Source organism: Saccostrea cucullata, unplaced genomic scaffold, assembly GCF_032062105.1.
Source record: "Saccostrea cucullata isolate Sc308-1 unplaced genomic scaffold, CSIRO_AGI_Scuc_v1 ctg3512, whole genome shotgun sequence".
Lineage (NCBI taxonomy): Eukaryota > Metazoa > Mollusca > Bivalvia > Ostreida > Ostreidae > Saccostrea > Saccostrea cuccullata.
Genome location: NW_026932956.1, coordinates 31,618 through 49,823, shown reverse-complemented (window position 1 = coordinate 49,823; position 18,206 = coordinate 31,618). Strand labels below are relative to the sequence as shown.

At 36.8% G+C, this 18,206-nt stretch overlaps 1 protein-coding gene across 1 annotated transcript in view; it reads right to left on the bottom strand.

The window, feature by feature from the left end:
- Positions 1-217: 217 nt before the first annotated feature.
- The window catches only part of LOC134236640 (uncharacterized), a 48,670-nt gene continuing 30,681 nt past the window's right edge, over positions 218-18,206 (bottom strand). Inside the window, exons 7-10 of the mRNA XM_062718814.1 lie at positions 17,889-17,986; positions 4,815-5,990; positions 4,440-4,482; positions 218-871 (exon numbers count right to left, since the gene is read on the bottom strand). Of these exons, the coding sequence (XP_062574798.1) occupies positions 327-871; positions 4,440-4,482; positions 4,815-5,990; positions 17,889-17,986 (1,862 nt within the window). The 3' untranslated portion in view covers positions 218-326. The remainder of the gene's footprint in view (positions 872-4,439; positions 4,483-4,814; positions 5,991-17,888; positions 17,987-18,206) is intronic.

Genomic DNA, 18,206 nt, shown 5'->3' with positions numbered 1-18,206 from the left:
TCTTATCTCTGACCAGTAGAGCTAAAAATCACAACACTTTCTCCACCAATGTAATTTGTCAAAATAGGTTGAAATTGGTTTCGCAGTTTCAGAGAAGCTGAAATTGTTTAAATGTTAACTCACATCTAACGAAGCACGCCGACGGAAAAAAAGCACATATAAAGAGGTCACCTGAATAAATTCAGCTGCTCTAAAAAATGATATATGCATAATGTACAAAATTAGAAATAATAAAGATGACTGTATAAAATTATCTTTAAAAATTTTTTACATTAATTTTTTTTTGGTCTTTTAAGACTGTAGAATCGTTATTTCAAGATTTCCTGTTACAATTTCCAGAAAGCTTTCAGAGCCTCAATGACATCATTTCGCTCTAGAAATGTCAATGCTCTACACAAGTCCTGGCGGCATAGAGCCGGACATTCCTCTCTTGTTTGTAAGAGAGCTTCATATACCCTCTTCTCTATTTTCTGAAAGTTTTCCTCAATCTTTTCTATACTTCTCTGCTGAAGGCCCAAAAGTCGCACAAAGTGAGTGTAATTTTTCGGAAGATATTGAGACAGTATATGGAATTCTTTCTCAGACACCGACAGACTCGGACTCGGAACATCTTTGCATTGAAAATCCGCCATATTGAATGCCCTAACATATTCTGCAGCTCTCCCTTGGTCAGCCTCTTTTAGAATTCTCTCCAACTCATTCAAGTGGTCGATGTTGGGATTTTTACATAACCACTTGTATAGAATTCTAAATACTTGCTCTTCAAAATTTCTTGTGGAAGTGTCTTCCTCGACATCAAAATGCCTCGCCAATAGAAAGCATGTTGTGTCACGCATTTTCTTTGAAACCACATTTAAAATCAGTTCTAAGGCTGAAACATAAAAATGGAAATTAAACTTTTAAACAGTCATTATCATTAAGTTTTGCTTTATTCTTTGATATAACGTGGTTACAACCCCTTTACTCAACAATTTCTGAGCTAAGAATGTCCATGGTACGAGTTCAACTGGAATCGTTATAGAAAGAAGCAAAGGTGAAGTATTTCACGTTATATGTTAACACGTTGCTTTCATCTGTCACCACTTCTACAATTATTCTATAGACATTTTGTCTCCTGTAGTTCATCAACAAGTTTGCATGCATGCTACGTGTACATGTTTTATCAACTATACTGATACCTTTAATAAATTAATAAAATCATATGATAAAACAATGATGAAAATAATTTTAGACAGCAGCATAAATCACTTCCAATTCAAGTTCTGTAATGAAACTGGACTGGTTTGTATGTTATTTCCAAACAAGAGGCTGATGAGCAACAGCGCTCGCCAGGATAACAATTTGGTCCTGTGGCTCTTTACCAATTTGACGTCTTGTACTACCTATTGTCGTCCCATACAACTACAATGGATCACAATTTATACAATTTAGAATCTACATTACCCCCAGGAAGCCTCCATATAAGCTTTTCTGATTTAGTGATGCTTGAGAAGAAGACTTTTTCTATATGTTCCGGGGTGAAACTTAGATAACACATTGTGGCACCGCCCTATCTTAGAGGGACATGATGGAAACAATTTAGAATCAACAATATCCATATTCTTCCAAATAAGTTTGAGCTTTTCTTGCATAGTGATTCTTGAGACGAAAATTATTCCTATTTATTTCAATGATGTAATAAGTTCAATGATCAAATAATCGAGACATGTTTTCTGGAAGGGTTTGTAGTAATTTTTTTTTTAATTTCTTTATTCATAGCATTCAATTATTTAAAATAATTCATGAGCTCAAACACACATACTATGTGCATAATGATGTTTTAAAAATACATGTTGCCTTTACATTGTATTTAATATTACGAGAAACTATTTTTTGAGAAAAATGAAAATTTAACTAGAAATATGTCCATAGGACATGAATGCCCCGCCGAGGATATATTAGTAAAGCAACATGAAAATTTGTATGTATATAAAATTTGATCAGAATATCCAGAATAGTGATGCAGCTGAATTGCTTGTTTGGAAAATATAGGTCAGATCCAGCATCCGAAACAAGTCTGGTAGTGTCCATCCCTAGATGCATCATCCATGAAAGTTTGGTTCAGGTAGGGCTTATAGTTAATTGGGAATGAAAATATAGGTCAGATCCAGCATCCGAAGCAAGTCTGGTAGTGTCCATCCCTAGATGCATCATCCATGTAAGTTTTGTTCAGGTAGGGCTTATAGTTACTTGGGAATGAAAATATAGGTCAGATCCAGCATCCGAAGCAAGTCTGGTAGTGTCCATCCCTAGATGCATCATCCATGCAAGTTTGGTTCAGGTAGGGCTTATAGTTACTTGGGAATAAAAATATAGGTCAGATCCAGCATCCGAAGCAAGTCTGGTAGTGTCCATCCCTAGATGCATCATCCATGCAAGTTTGGTTCAGGTAGGGCTTATTGTTACTTGGTAATGAAAATATAGGTCAGATCCAGCATCCGAAGCAAGTCTGGTAGTGTCCATCCCTAGATGCATCATCCATGCAAGTTTGGTTCAGGTAGGGCTTATAGTTACTTGGGAATAAAAATATAGGTCAGATCCAGCATCCGAAGCAAGTCTGGTAGTGTCCATCCCTAGATGCATCATCCATGCAAGTTTGGTTCAGGTAGGGCTTATAGTTACTTGGGAATAAAAATATAGGTCAGATCCAGCATCCGAAGCAAGTCTGGTAGTGTCCATCCCTAGATGCATCATCCATGAAAGTTTGGTTCAGGTAGGGCTTATTGTTACTTGGGAATAAAAATATAGGTCAGATCCAGCATCCGAAGCAAGTCTGGTAGTGTCCATCCCTAGATGCATCATCCATGAAAGTTTGGTTCAGGTAGGGCTTATTGTTACTTGGGAATGAAAATATAGGTCAGATCCAGCATCAGAAGCAAGTCTGGTAGTGTCCATCCCTAGATGCATCATCCATGCAAGTTTGGTTCAGGTAGGGCTTATAGTTACTTGGGAATAAAAATATAGGTCAGATCCAGCATCCGAAGCAAGTCTGGTAGTGTCCATCCCTAGATGCATCATCCATGCAAGTTTGGTTCAGGTAGGGCTTATAGTTATCTGGGAATAAAAATGAAGGTCAGATCCAGCATCCGAAGCACGTCTGGTAGTGTCCATCCTTAGATGCATCATCCACGCAGATTTGGTTCAGGTAAGGCTTGTAGTTACTTGGGAATGAAAATATAGGTCAGATCCAGCAACTGAAGCAAGTCTGGTAGTGTTCATCCCTAGATGCATCATCCATGCAAGTTTGGTTCAGGTAGGGCTTATATTTACTTGGGAATGAAAATATAGGTCAGATCCAGCATCCGAAGCAAGTCTGGTAGTGTCCATCCCTAGATGCATCATCCATGCAAGTTTGGTTCAGGTAGGGCTTATAGTTATTTGGGAATAAAAATAAAGGTCAGATCCAGCATCCGAAGCAAGTCTGATAGTGTCCATCCCTAGATGCATCATCCATGAAAGTTTGGTTCAGGTAGGGCTTATAGTTACTTGGGAATGAAAATATAGGTCAGATCCAGCATCCGAAGCAAGTCTGGTAGTGTTCATCCCTAGATGCATCATCCATGAAAGTTTGGTTCAGGTAGGACGGAAGGACAGAAGGACGGAAGGACAGAAGGACAGAAGGACGGAAGGACGGAAGGACGGAAGGACGGAAGACGGACATGACAAACACTATATGCCCCGGCCATATTCATGGCGGGGCATAAAAATTAAGTTCGAATTTCCTCTGCATTAGCATATTACCTTTTGTTCCTGTATATTTTCTTTAAATGATAAAATAAGAAATTCGTAAATTGATATTAAGTAAAAACTTGGCAATTTTATTCATTTAGAACAATTTTTAATTTAACATAATATACTTTATAAAATTCCCTTTCTGTCTTCTGAAACCCGAGTAAACGTCATCCTTTAGTCGTTCAAAAATTAGATCATCAGACAAGAAATATTTACGAAACAGGCATGCTCCCCTCATGCACCCAATAATTGGATTTTTTCTAATCCCAGGGGGATAATTTGTCCAAAATTAATTTGTCATACCCAAAATAGATCTTTATCCAGATATTCTTATGATGAATATGTATACCAAATTTAATTTCAATATTCGCAACTTCTACGAAGCAAATGAACAGAAATTTGGTGGACAACGGACCGCCCAACCTACCGATAAACAGCAGGAAAGCAATATGCCCTTCTTTCTTCAAAGGAAGGAGGGGTGTGTTAAAATTATCTACCTTTCCTCAAACATAATTTCAACTGTCCAAATAAAATAATTGATGATTTTTTCATCATGCATTTTCTACCAATCTCAAAAGAAAGAGAGTGCACATGCCGAAGACTCTTTAAATTCTGTATACTGATCTCTACGGAATAAGTTAAAATTGACTGAATAAAAAGATACACACCTGAGACGTTTTCCTCCTTAAGATGAGACCTCTTTTGAAGCTCCTGTTTAAAATGAGACAGAATAAAGAATCACTATAGATTGAATTTAAATTTATATAACGTAAATTTCCACCTCCTTTAATATAAGAATTTAACAATTATAATCAAGAACTTTACTTCATTTTTTAAATAGTTTCATACATTCAGAATTCTTCATGGAATCATCAAAAATATTTTCTTTTATTTCATTGTTATAAAAGCTTTAATCAGAAACAGTAAATTTTAGAATATTTTTTCTTCTCAAATTTCACAAGGTCATCATTTAACTAATTTATTATATTATTGTTTAATCAAAGTATAGAGTTTAATAAAGCCAAAATTATATTCTACAGAACCTTTTTCCAATATTTTGTGATATCTTTTGTGTTTATTGGATGCTTTTTATTCGCTGGACAGGATGGACATTGAAAACTCGCTCTTGTAAACATAGATTCCTTTATGACAGCGCTTTCTTTGTTGTCACAGAATCCAACAGGTTTGCATTTGAAAGCAACATCGAATCCAGAGTTTTTCTGAAACGTGTTGGCAAGATTGCTCAGTATACTTTCAATTCTTTCTCTGATCTGGTGACACGTTAAGACATCAACTTCTTCCTCTCTGTCTGTAACAAACACCTGCAGCTGAATCTCTGTTTGGGTCATTCCGATCAGAATGTTATGGCACAGGTCATGAAACATGAAAACGGCCGCAGTCTGGTATATGCATCCTCTATCTCCATCATTAAAAATCTCCCAAGGAATCTGCATGCAAGTTGCTACAAGACGATGGAAAATTCCAGCAGGAAGAACATCAAACGTGTAGCAGAGGATGGATGAGGCAGGGTATAATGAAAAGCAATCTGCAGGAAATGGTCTCTTGTTCATACAGGGAACATACCATTTGTTTTCATTCGTTTTAGCCAGGAGTCCTAGCTTCTCCATGTAGCGCATGATATCTTCTTTGTGTTCAAGGTACCCATTGTTGTTCATTTCCCATATCGCAGACAGCAGTGTGTCACTCAGTTCTCCAGTTTCATTAAATTTGTTCCATTGTGAGGCAAGCTTAAATAAATCTTCTGCTGCATGGTTTTTATCTGTGATTACATTTTTGAACGCATCTGCAAACCACTGAACATCAAGAATTATTATTCCTCTGAGAGATTCTTGGTTAAAGTGTAAAATTTCTCTGATGTCATGGAAAAACTGCAGCATGGTGTGAATATGTTCGACTGTTTCCAACCTCATTTCCTGTGGCAATGCTTCATTGAAAGCCAAAAGTGTCTCTTTGTTGATTATTTTAAGGTTTTTCTTTTCCTGGAAGAATTTTTCAAACATCGCCCATGAGTATGGAAGTTTCTCACCCCAGTGATCAAGGTTTTTGACAACATCAACAACTGACAGCTTGATTTTTTCAATGCATTCATTCTCGTGGAATCCAACAGCAAACATCCTTTTCCTGTCAAAATGCCTTTGCAGAGACGCATCCTTTGTTTCCAAGCTCGTCCATATCTCACGAAAAAACTTTTCTTTCTCCTGGTAAAAAATGATTTGATATCGAATATTAATTATTGCTATCAACAATATCAATGCTTTGTACAGTTTAAGTAACTGTGTAGTATTCAAACACAATTGCCAGAACTGTTCCAACCTAAAGGAACGGAAGCATAATTCAACACAGAAGCAAATTTTAAGAACAATATTAGGGAGGGTAAAAATAATCCACTGAACACGCATAATTCAATATAAAAATTATACCATGGACTTTTAGAGTAAGGAAAACTTCGTAAACAAAAAGGACTTTTAATATTCAAGAACAAGTATACTGTTCACGGTAACCTAAAAGTAGAGCACTCGCTTCGTGATCGAGAGGCCCGGGTTCAATTCTCGTTACCGGCGACGCGTCAAACCTAAGACTTAAAAATAGGTAGCGACTGTTCCTTCACCAAGTGCTCGGCATCAGAAGTGAAAGTTACGGGTCTTTCGGATATGACCTTAAAACGTAGGTCCCGTTTCCTAAAGAACTCTCACTGCGCAGTGGGCCTTAGTTCTGAGTATAGGTCTAAATTTGAAGCCCTTCACCTGCATACGGTGACGTCTCCATATGAGTGGAAAATTCTCGAGAGGGACGTTAAACAATATACAATCAATCAATCAAAAACAAGTATAAAGAAAATATTGTAGCAAGCAATTACAAGAGGCCCAGGGGCCACATTGCTTATCTGAGTATTGTAGCTAGGAAAAAAAAACAAGAGGCCCGGGGGCCACATCCCTGAGCTGAGCACATCGGTTAAGAAAAAGCACAGGTCAGATCAGACCTGAAAAGTTTACGGGGGGGAGGGGGGGGGGGGTACCCTCCCTACTCCAAAGGGCCATGATTTGAACAAATTTAAATCTTCTATACATGAGCTAAGGATGCTTAGATGTCATTATGACTAAACATAGCTTTTCTGTTCTTGCGATTTTTCCTTTATTTTTCTATGTAAAACTTTGATCGACCTTTGGGGCCCCATCAATCCTTGGGGGTTACCATTTGAACAAACTAAAATCTACACTACCTGAGGATGATTCCAGATGAGTTTCATCTTTCCTGGCCCAGTGGTTCTGGAGTAGATTTTTCCTATATATTCCTATGTTAAATTTTGATCAGCCCTGTGGTTCCGCCCTACCCCTGGGGGTCATGATTTGAACAAACTTGTATCTACACTACGTGAGGATGATTCCACATGAGTTTCATCTTTCCTGGCTCAGTGGTTCTAGAGAAGAAGACTTTTAAAGATTTTTCCTATATATTCCTATGTAAAACTTTGATTAGCCATTGTGCCCCCGCCCTACCCCCATGGGTCATAATTGGAACAAACTTAAATCTACACTACCTGAGGATGCTTCCACATGAGTTTTATCTTTCCTGGCCCAATGGTTCTGAAGAACAAGATTTTAAAAGATTTTTCCTTTATATTCCTGTGTAAAACTTTGATCGGCCATAGTGGCCCCGCCTTACCCCCATGGATCATGATTTGAACAGACTTGAATCTACACTACCAGAGGATGCTTCCACATGAGTTTCATCTTTCCTGACCCAGTGGTTCTGGAGAACAAGAATTTCAATTTTTTTCCTATATATTCTTACGTAAAACTTTGATCCGTCATTGTGGTCCCACCCTACCCCAGGGGTCATGATTTGAACAAACTTGAATCTACACTACCTGAGGATGCTTCCAAATGAGTTTATCTTTCCTGGCCCAGTGGTTCTGGAGAAGAAGATTTTTAAAAGATGCCATTAATTTTTCATTAATTCATCATTATCTCCCCTTGGAAGAGGGCTTGCCCCTTCATTTGAATAGATTTGAATTCCGTTCACTCAAGGATACTCAAGGTGCCAAGTTTGGTTGAAATTGGCCCAGTAGTTCTTGAGATGAAGATGAAAATGTGAAAAGTTTACAACGACAACAGACAACGGACAAATTTTGATTCAGAAAAGCTCACTTCAGCCTTTGGCTCAGGTGAACTAAAAACCAGTTTAGTATTCAAAAGCTTCAATGCGTAAGTGGTCCCAACCTACCCTTTAAAGGCAGAATGGGTAAGGGAGAGGGGTTATGATTTGAACAAACTTGAATCTTTCCTATATAAGGATATGAACAAACATGGTTTTCCTATTCTTGAGAAGATTTTTGAAGATTTTACTTATATTTTCCAATGATAAACTTCAATAATCCATTGTGGACCAACCCTACCCCTGGGGGTCATAATTTGAATAAACTTGAATCTACACCACCTTAGGATGCTTCCATAAAAATATGACCAATCATGACTTTGTTGTTCTTGAGAAGAATTTTAAAGATTTTTCCTATATATTCCTATAGAAAACGTTAATATTCCAATGCGGCCCCACCCTTACCCCCGGGGTCATGATTTGAACAAACTTGAATTTACAATACCTGAGGATGATTCCACATAAGTTTCATATTTCCTGGCCCAGTGGTTCTTGACAATAAGATTTTTGAAAAAATGCCATGAATGTTTTACTAATCCATAATTATCTCCCCTTGGAAGAGGGTGTGGCCCTTCATTTGAACAAACTTGAATCACTGTTACCAAAGGATATTGATAGTTTGTGGCAAGTTTGGTTGAAATTTGCCCATTGGTTCTTGAGAAGAAGATGAAAATGTGAAAAGTTTACGATAAGGCCAGCAACGACGACGACAACGACGACAGACAACGGACAAAGTTGAGGTGAGCTAAAAAAGTAATGTGTCGCTTCCGTAACTACATGGTGACTTAAACATATGGTGTCAAGCATTAAGTTGAAAAAATCGGTGTATTATGAAATGAAACAAATAAAGAAAAGAGTACTTAATAGGATTTGTTAAATAGGAAGTATTGAGGTTGGATGTTTGAGTTTCAATGTCAAAAGCCTTCTATAAATAATACAGTAGGATCTCGTTAATACAGTGACAGTTTTATAAAATGACACGTTTTTACGTTGTAAATTGAAAACACAAAATAGATTTACTGTTTTCTAGTATTACATTATTTTTTTCTATTAATCTATAATTAATGTCGGTATTTCAATTTTAAAACATAAGTAATCAAAGATTACGAAGCTCACCTCGACGATTGTTATCAGTTTAAGTAATGGGAATCTCACATCATATTTTCTTAATATTTAGTATCATCCCAACAACAATATTCTTGCAAGTTGTGTTTAACCCCTTACATGGCATATACACATTTCTACGCGTGTATAGTGAAAAACATGTATAGTGTTAACAAATATTCATGACTTTGTTAATACTGCAGATATCAAGGACTTCAAGTTCATTTGGATTGATCTGTTCCCAAAACTTTAACCTGGTCTCTTGTTTGGAAAATATAGGTCAGATCCAGCATCCAAAGCAAGTCTGATAGTGTCCATCCTTAGATGCATCATCCATGCAAGTTTGGTTCAGGTAGGACTTATAGTTACTTGGGAATGAAAATGTAGGTCAGATCCAGCATCTGAAGCTAGTCTGGTAGTGTCCATCCCTAGAAACATCATCAATGCAATTTTGGTTCAGGTAGGGCTTATAGTTACTTGGGAATGAAAATATAGATCAGATCCAGCATCCGAAGCAAGTCTGGTAGTGTCCATCCTTAGATGCATCATCCATGCAAGTTTGGTCCAAATAGGCTTATAGTTACTTGGGAATGAAAATGTAGGTCAGATCCAGCATCCAAAGCTAGCCTGGTAGTGTACATCCCTAGATACATCATCCATGCAAGTTTGGTTCAGGTAGGGCTTATAGTTACTTGGGAATGAAAATGTAGGTCAGATCCAGCATCCAAAGCAAGTCTGGTAGTGTACATCCTTAGATGCATCCTCTATGCAAGTTTGGTCCAAATAGGGCTTATAGTTTCTGTGGAATGGACCTGCTCCAAAAATTTAGCCTGGTCACTCATCTGGAAAATGTAGTGTCTTTTCCTAGATGCATCATCCATGCAAGTTTAGACCAGGTAGAGCTTATAGTTCCTTGGGAATTGACCTGCTCCAAAAACTTTATCCTGGTTACTCATCTAGAAAATGTAGGTCAAATCCAGCATCCGAAGCAAGTCTGGTAGTGTTCAACCCTAGATGCATCATCCATGCAAGTTTGGTTCAGGTAGGACTTATAGTTACTTGGGAATGGACTTGCTCCTAAAACTTTAACCTGGGACGCCGACGCTAACGCCGACGCCGGGGGTATAGCATAAGCTCATCTCGACTTCGTTGAGGTGAGCTAAAAAATCCAAAAAGGTGCCATCCATATTTATTCAGTACTGATGGGTAATTAACAGAAAAGGAGATGGTAAAAAACATTTTGACATCTATATTCAAAAATCGATATATTGCTACGTTCTTTTGCGGATGCATTCACTGACTTTGATTGCATCAACTAGAAGGGTTTGCTAATTACTCTTAAGTTTGCTTGACATTATAAAATGCATTTAAATGTTACTTTATTAATTTGTATTCATGTCCCATTAGAGGACAGTGTAGCCTTCATTGTAACAAAGGTACGGTTTCCATAAGGCTATTTTTTGGCCCATGATGAATTTCAAAATAATTCCTTCAGTTATGTCCAGTAATGTTTTCTCTGTCATATTTTATAATTTATTTGCAAAACCAACATATACTAGTCACGTGACCAAGGGGTATCTAAAGGGTCCCTCTAAAAGCGTCTAAGAGGGTTATGAAGATTTATTACTTGTAGAAGGCTATTCAATTTGAAAAACCCTAGAAAGATTAACTATATATCATCAGGGAACATGGAATAGGGCTGAGGTAACACAAAAAATTAACTAATTTAATATATTTTGGAAAAAGAACTTCTGAAATTGTAGCCATAAAAATTCAATGGAAATTGTGTACGCTTTCTTATTAGACATCTTTGCTACCTATAATAACATATAAACAAGAGGCCCATGGGCCACATCGCTCACCTGAGTAACTTGGGTGATGCAGATCTTTTTAAAAGATTTGTTCTGTATATACGAGGGGCATTTCAAAAGTTCTGAGAACTATTAAATAAAAATTTAACCGTTTCACGGAAATTATTGAGTTTCATATCATTGGAAAGGTCAGAAAAATAAACACATATTGTGACGTCACTTTATAATTTTTATGACGTTATTGCAATATTCATAATTCTTTTTTTGGCCATAAAAATGACGTAACAAAAGACACAATTTGAGCAAATGATTTTGAAAACAACTTTTCATTACTCGGGCGCAAACTATACGCAATCATTAAAAATGTTTACATAGACTACAATCTATTATTTGGTGTTCTATTTTGCAGATCTTTTGTTCTGAAATGGTTTAAGCGATTGTCAAACATTGCATGTTTTTATCGAATCTCGCTCGAAATATTGCGTAAAACAGACCTTACTGTGAGAAAAAGGCAAAGTTGACAATCAAAGAAAAATAGACGATCGTGTTACAAAATTTGATGGCATCAATTCGTGGTTTTTAACGAGATTTGAGGGATTGGTTCAAAGATTTAAGTTTAGTGTGCCCCATATATTTCTCGTAAAATCCAAAACTTTGCGATTCGCATTGTAACCCCACCGTACCCCACATATTTCATTTTAAATTCATGGAAATAATATAAGATTTTACATGTCTGTGTAACTTATAAACCTTTTTTGGAGTCAAAAATCAAAAGCAGTGGTGAGTTCTTGGGCGCCGAATTTGAATTAACTAGAAAAAATACGCACAGAAACAGGTCAGGGGAAAGACTTTTGTACATTTTATTTGTAAATGGTAAGAGTGCTGTTACTCAAAATATATTTGTTGAAAACTGCATTAATATACTTCAGTTTTATACAGAATAGGTTTTATTTCATACAGTGGAGAGCTTTATAAACGAGCGAAAATTCATTCGTATCCTGTAACTTAAAATCTTAAATGAATGTCGATGATCTAGCATAACCGGGCATAAACCGTGCTAGTAAACAAACCATGCAATGAAATATGGAATTTTTGATAAACGGTACCATAGCCCTACTCTACTTCTTTGCAAAAAAAAATTGTTTGAAATATTTTTTCAAATAAGCCTTCGGCAGCACTTTAAACATTGTCTCATGTGGATAAAAACGCGACTTTTCAGTATGCTAAACATTCTATACTATGACGTCATTTTCGCAGATATTACGTCATAAAAATAACAAGGTTACGGCACAATATTTGTATATTTTTCTGATCTTTACAATGATATCAAACTCAATAATTTCCGTGAAACGGTTAATTTTTTATTACACAGTTCTCAGGACTTTTGATATTATCTATGTAAAACTTGGATTCCCCATTGTGGCCCCGCCCTACGCCCGAGGGTCATGATTTTAACAATTTAATATTTACACTACCAAAGGATGCTCCCACATAAGTTTCAGCTTTCCTGGCCCAGTGGTTCTTGAGAAGAAGATTTTTAAAGATTTGTTCTATATATTTCTATGTAAAACTTGGATTCCCTGTTGTGGCCCCGCCCTACCCCAGGGGGTCATGATCTTTACAATTTAATATTTACACTATTTAAGGATGCTTCCACATAAGTTTCAGCTTTCCTGGCCCAGTGGTTCTTGAAAAGAAGATTTTAAATTTGTTCTATATATTTCTATGTAAAACTTGGATTCCCTATTGTGGCCCCGCCCTACCCTCGGGGGTCATAATTTTTACAGTTTAATATTTACACTACCCCAGGATGCTTCCTCATAAATTTCAGCTTTCCTGGCCCAGTGGTTCTTGAGGAGAAGATTTTTAAAGATGTGTTCTATATATTTCTATGTAAAACTTGGATTCCCTATTGTGGCCCCGCCCTACCCCCGGGGGTCATGATTTTAACAATTTAATATTTACACTACCAAAGGATGCTCCCACATATGTTTCAGCACTCCTGGCCCAGTGGTTCTTGAGAAGAAGATTTTTAAAGATTTTTCTATATATTTCTATATAAAACTTGGATTCCCCATTGTGGCCCCGCCCTACGCCAGGGGGTCATGATTTTAACAATTTAATATTTACACTACCAAAGGATGCTCCCACATACAGCTCTCCTGGCCCAGTGGTTCTGGAGAAGAAGATTCTTAAAGTTTTGTTCTATATATTTCTATGTAAAACTTGGATTCCCTATTGTGGCCCCGCCCTACCCCCGGGGGTCATGATTTTAACAATTTAATATTTACACTACCAAAGGATGCTCCCACATATGTTTCAGCTCTCCTGGCCCAGTGGTTCTTGAGAAGAAGATTTTTAAAGATTTGTTCTATATATTTCTATGTAAAACTTGGATTCCCTATTGTGGCCCCGCCCTACCCCCGGGGGTCATGATTTTAACAATTTAATATTTACACTATTTAAGGATGCTCCCACATATGTTTCAGCTCTCCTGGCCCAGTGGTTCTTGAGAAGAAGATTTTTAAAGATTTGTTCTATATATTTCTATGTAAAACTTGGATTCCCTATTGTGGCCCCGCCCTACCCCCGGGGGTCATGATTTTAACAATTTAATATCTACACTACCCAAGGATGCTCCCACATAAGTTTCAGCTTTCCTGGCCCAGTGGTTCTTGAGAAGAAGATTTTTAAAGATTTGTTCTATATATTTCTATGTAAAACTTGGATTCCCTATTGTGGCCCCGCCCTACCCCTGGCGGGTCAGGATATTAACAATTTAATATCTGCACTACCCAAGGATGCTTCCATATAAGTTTCAGATTTCCAGGCCCAGTGGTTCTTGAAAAGAAGATTTTTAAAGATTTGTTCTATTTATTTCTATGTAAAACTTGGATTCCCTATTGTGGCCCCGCCCTACCCCCGGGGGTCATGATTTTAACAGTTTAATATCTACACTACCCATGGATGCTTCCACATAAATTCCACCTTTTCTGCCTCTGTGATTCGAGAGAAGATTTTTAATGACCCCACCCTATTTTCGTATTTTCTTGATTATCTCCCCTTGGAAGGGGTCTTGGCCCTTGATTTTAACAATTTAAATTCCCCTTCACCCAAGGATGCTTTGTTCCAAGTTTGGTTAAAATTGGCCCAGTGGTTCTTGAGAAGAAGTTGAAAATGTGAAAAGTTTACAGACGGACACACGGACGGACGGACGACGGACACCGGGTGATCAGAAAAGCTCACTTGAGCTTTCAGCTCAGGTGAGCTAAAAAGTATGAAAAACAATCAGTTATAAAAAACAAATGCTTTCAATATTAAGATATATCATATATTGAGACAAATCATTTAAAATATAACTGTGCTTGCGACCCATACATATTCTTACAAGTATAAAGTAGAAAAAAGACCTCTACGCATTATAAGTAAGTACATCAATTTAATAGTATTTCATTTAGATTGACACATAGGAAGTGTAAAAATCTCTTATCAATAAATTGTTTTGCAATATTAAAATATTTTTTTGCGATAAAAAGAACGGATTCTGTAAGTGTATACTGTACACAGGCATTAAACATAATTTACATGTACTTATTTTATTTTATTTATAGATATTGGATGCAAGATCTGAGATGTGTCGTTTATCAAAATTCCTTTTATATACATCCATTTGAATTCTAAAGATATATCCTTTGATTCCATGACCGTACCCATTTTCATGTTAAATATTTTTCAAAATGTTTTTGTAATCGCATGTACATGTGCCCCTTTGAACTTGCACAAATGACCATGGATTAAGGTGTAAGGTATTAATTCTTATGTTCCTCCGTAAAAAAAGATATGAACAGGACACGTTTGCACAGATAGATGGACTAGGCCATTCCTATACATACCCCAAAACTTTGTTTGTGGGGGGTATAATGATAAGACCACTGATTATTTGGGCAACAGATTTAGAACAGATCAAGGCACAAACTGCATCATCAACATCTTGTAAAACTCAAATTCACATAAAGTTGAAAGGAGCTGGTTACTAAAGGCATTGGGTTTTTGTAAACAGAAAATAAACGTACGTTAAATCTTTGAAACGGCAACATACCCAAATCAAGAAACTTTGACCTTGATTTACATTAAATAATTAATATTGTTTACTGTGAAACAATAAGTCTGACCTTGGTCTTTATATATTGAAACTACCGTCTCTAGTGTCAAAGTGTTTGGTTTTCCTAACAAACAAACACACAGGCATGTTATAATATAATCAATTATTTTTCTTTCGTATGATTTTAATACTGGTATAAAAGGACAAGCCAGTACTAAATAGTAAAATTCCCACTCTGATAGACTCTCATGAATCAATCTTACAATAACATGGCATGCCTAAACAAAGAGTGTACAAAAATTTCAAGAATCTGCAATGAGTATTCGCTGAGAAAACCGTGATGGAAATCTGGTACATACAAACACACAGATAAACAGAAAGCTGACATTGTATTCATACAAAAATAAATGTCACCTTTTGACATGCAAAACGTGTGTTAAAAGCCCCAATCATCTACTTTGAGTAGTTGCCGAAAATATGCGAAGAACATTTTATACAGACAGACACACAAACAGCTAAACGGACACACAAGGGTAAACAAGAGGCCCAGGGGCCACAGCGCTCACCTGAGCACATCGGGCTTGAATTTACCCCCCCCCCCCCAGGCATTTATCATTTGAACAAACTAGAATCTACATTACCTGAGGATGAATCCATATAAATATCACTAATCATAGCTTTGAAGTACTTGAAAAGAAAATTTTTAAAGGTTTCCCTATATATCCCTATGTAAAACTTGGGTCGGCCATTTTGGCCCCACCCTAGCCCCCCGGGCATAGTCATGTCATGATTTGAACAAACTTGAATCTACACTACCCCAGGATGCTTCAACATAAGTTTCAGCTTTTCTCACCCCGTGGTTCTTGAGGAGAAGATTTTCAAAGATTTTTCCTGTATATTTCTATTTAAAACTTTGATTCCCCATTGTGGCCCCACCCTAACCCCGGGGGTCATGCTTTGAACAATTTAGAGTCTACACTACCCCAGAATGCTTCCACATAAGTTTCATCTCTGCTGGCCCAGTGGTTCTTGAGGAGAAGATTTTCAAAGAATGTTCCTATATATTTCTATGTAAAACTATTGTGGCCCTGCCCTATTGATTTGAACAATTTAGAATCTACACTAAGGATGCTTCCACATAAGTTTCAGCTTTTTTGGCCCAGTGGTTCTTGAGAAGAAGATTTTCAAAGAATTTTCCTATATATTTCTATGTAAAACTTTGATTCCCCATGTGGCCCCGCCCTACCCCTGGGGGTCATGATTTGAACAATTTAGAATCTACACTACAATAGGATGGTTCCACATAAGTTTCCGCTCTTATGGCCCAGTGATTGGTTAAAATTGGCCCAGTGGTTCTTTAGAAGAAGTCGAAAATGTGAAAAGTTTACAGACGGACAGACGACGGACAAAATGTGATCAGAAAAGCTCACTTAAGCCTTCGGCTCAGGTGATCTAAAAAATATACCCCTCTCCTTTAAAGCTAGGGTGGAATTACTCGTAATCTGTTTGATTGACTGGACAATGTTATAAATGTGTATGATTCACTTTAAGTGTTTGAATAAAATTAACCACAACTCAACAGATTGCAAAATTTGCAAAGTCATTAGTTTTTAAGTGTGTGTTGCATTGCGAACCACAACCACATTTCAGTATAATGTTTCTGTACATATAAGTAATTAATTATCAAATTATGGTTTTGGTTCAGAATGCAACAAGTGGTGTACTAGAAGGTTAAACATCATAACCCTCCAACATTTTCCCATATACTCAATGTTAAAGCAGTTGAGGGTACCATACTTTGATCGTTTATTCCAATATTATCCGAACTTTTTTCTCGCAAAATAAATATACAGCACAAAATTAGACATGTTGAATATAATGAAAGTAAGTTTAAAATTGTTGGCAATCTAATTTCATTTTTCGCAACAGACATATGGGCCAAAAAGCAGCCTTGTGGAAACCTCGCCTTTGAATCCCCTTCATCTACTGATGCTTCGTAGCAAGTTTGTTTAAAAGTGGTTCTTGCAAATTTGATGAAAAAAAGGAAAATTAACTGACAGACATACTGATAAACATATGGACAAAAAGTGAACAGAAAATATCAGTTGTCTTAAATTTTTGTTCAGATGTGCTTAAATTATAATACATTCTGACATTTTTCATGACTGGGAATGGGAGAGGTAACGATGCTTTTATATTGATGACCAATCATGACTCTGTTGTTCTTGTGAGAATTTAACGTTTCAGTGCATTCCTACTTAAAACATTGCTCACCCATTTTGGCCCTAATCTTCCCTCGGGGGTCATGATTTGAACAAACTTGAATTTACACTACATTTTGTGATGTTTCCATATAAGTATGACCAATCATGGCTTTTTTTCTAATCATGGCCTTGCTGTTCTATAAGATTTTTAAGATTTTTCTTATGTATTCCTATCTTAAACTTTGAACTTTGATTACCAGTTTTGGCCCTAACCTACCCTGGGGTCATGATTTGAACCAGAGGATGTTTCCATATAAGTAACAATGAACAATCATGGTTTTGCCATTCTTGAGTAGAAGATATTTAATATTTTCCTTTGTATTCAAATGTTAAAGTTTGACCCCCATTGTGGCCCCATCCTACCCCCAGGAGTTATGATTTGAAAAAAAAATAATTTTCAAATACAGATGATGCTTTTACATAAGTTTCAATTTTGCTGGAAAAGGCCATTTATTTGAATTTGAATTCCCTTTACCCATGCATACTTTGTGGCAAATTTGGTTGAAATTAACCTCTTGAGAAGAAAATGAAAAAGTGAAAAGTTTACAACGACAGCAACAACAACAACGACAAACAACAAACATATTTTGATCCGAAAAGCTCAATTGAGCCTTCAGCCCAGGTGAGGTAAAAGCTTTCGCAGATATTAATATCAAATACCTCTTTTGTCTTCCTTTCAGCATGAGTGCCCACCAGTAAAACAGGAGCCTTTTCACTGCTGTATTGATGAATGGACTTGGCCCAGAATGTTAGATAGTCTGAATGAAATAAAAAAACTAGTGCTAATTGTAACGGGGACCGTTACAGATGTTCCCCAAACGCTCCCCAACTCCCTTTTGGTGCCATATTCCCTGTAAGCTTCATTAAAGAAGACAAAAACTTATGCATTTGAGACTTTAACAACGCCAAGTTCATTCAAATTTTAGCATTGCACACGTGCGCATGTGAATGCATGTGCATAATGACAATATCATTTTG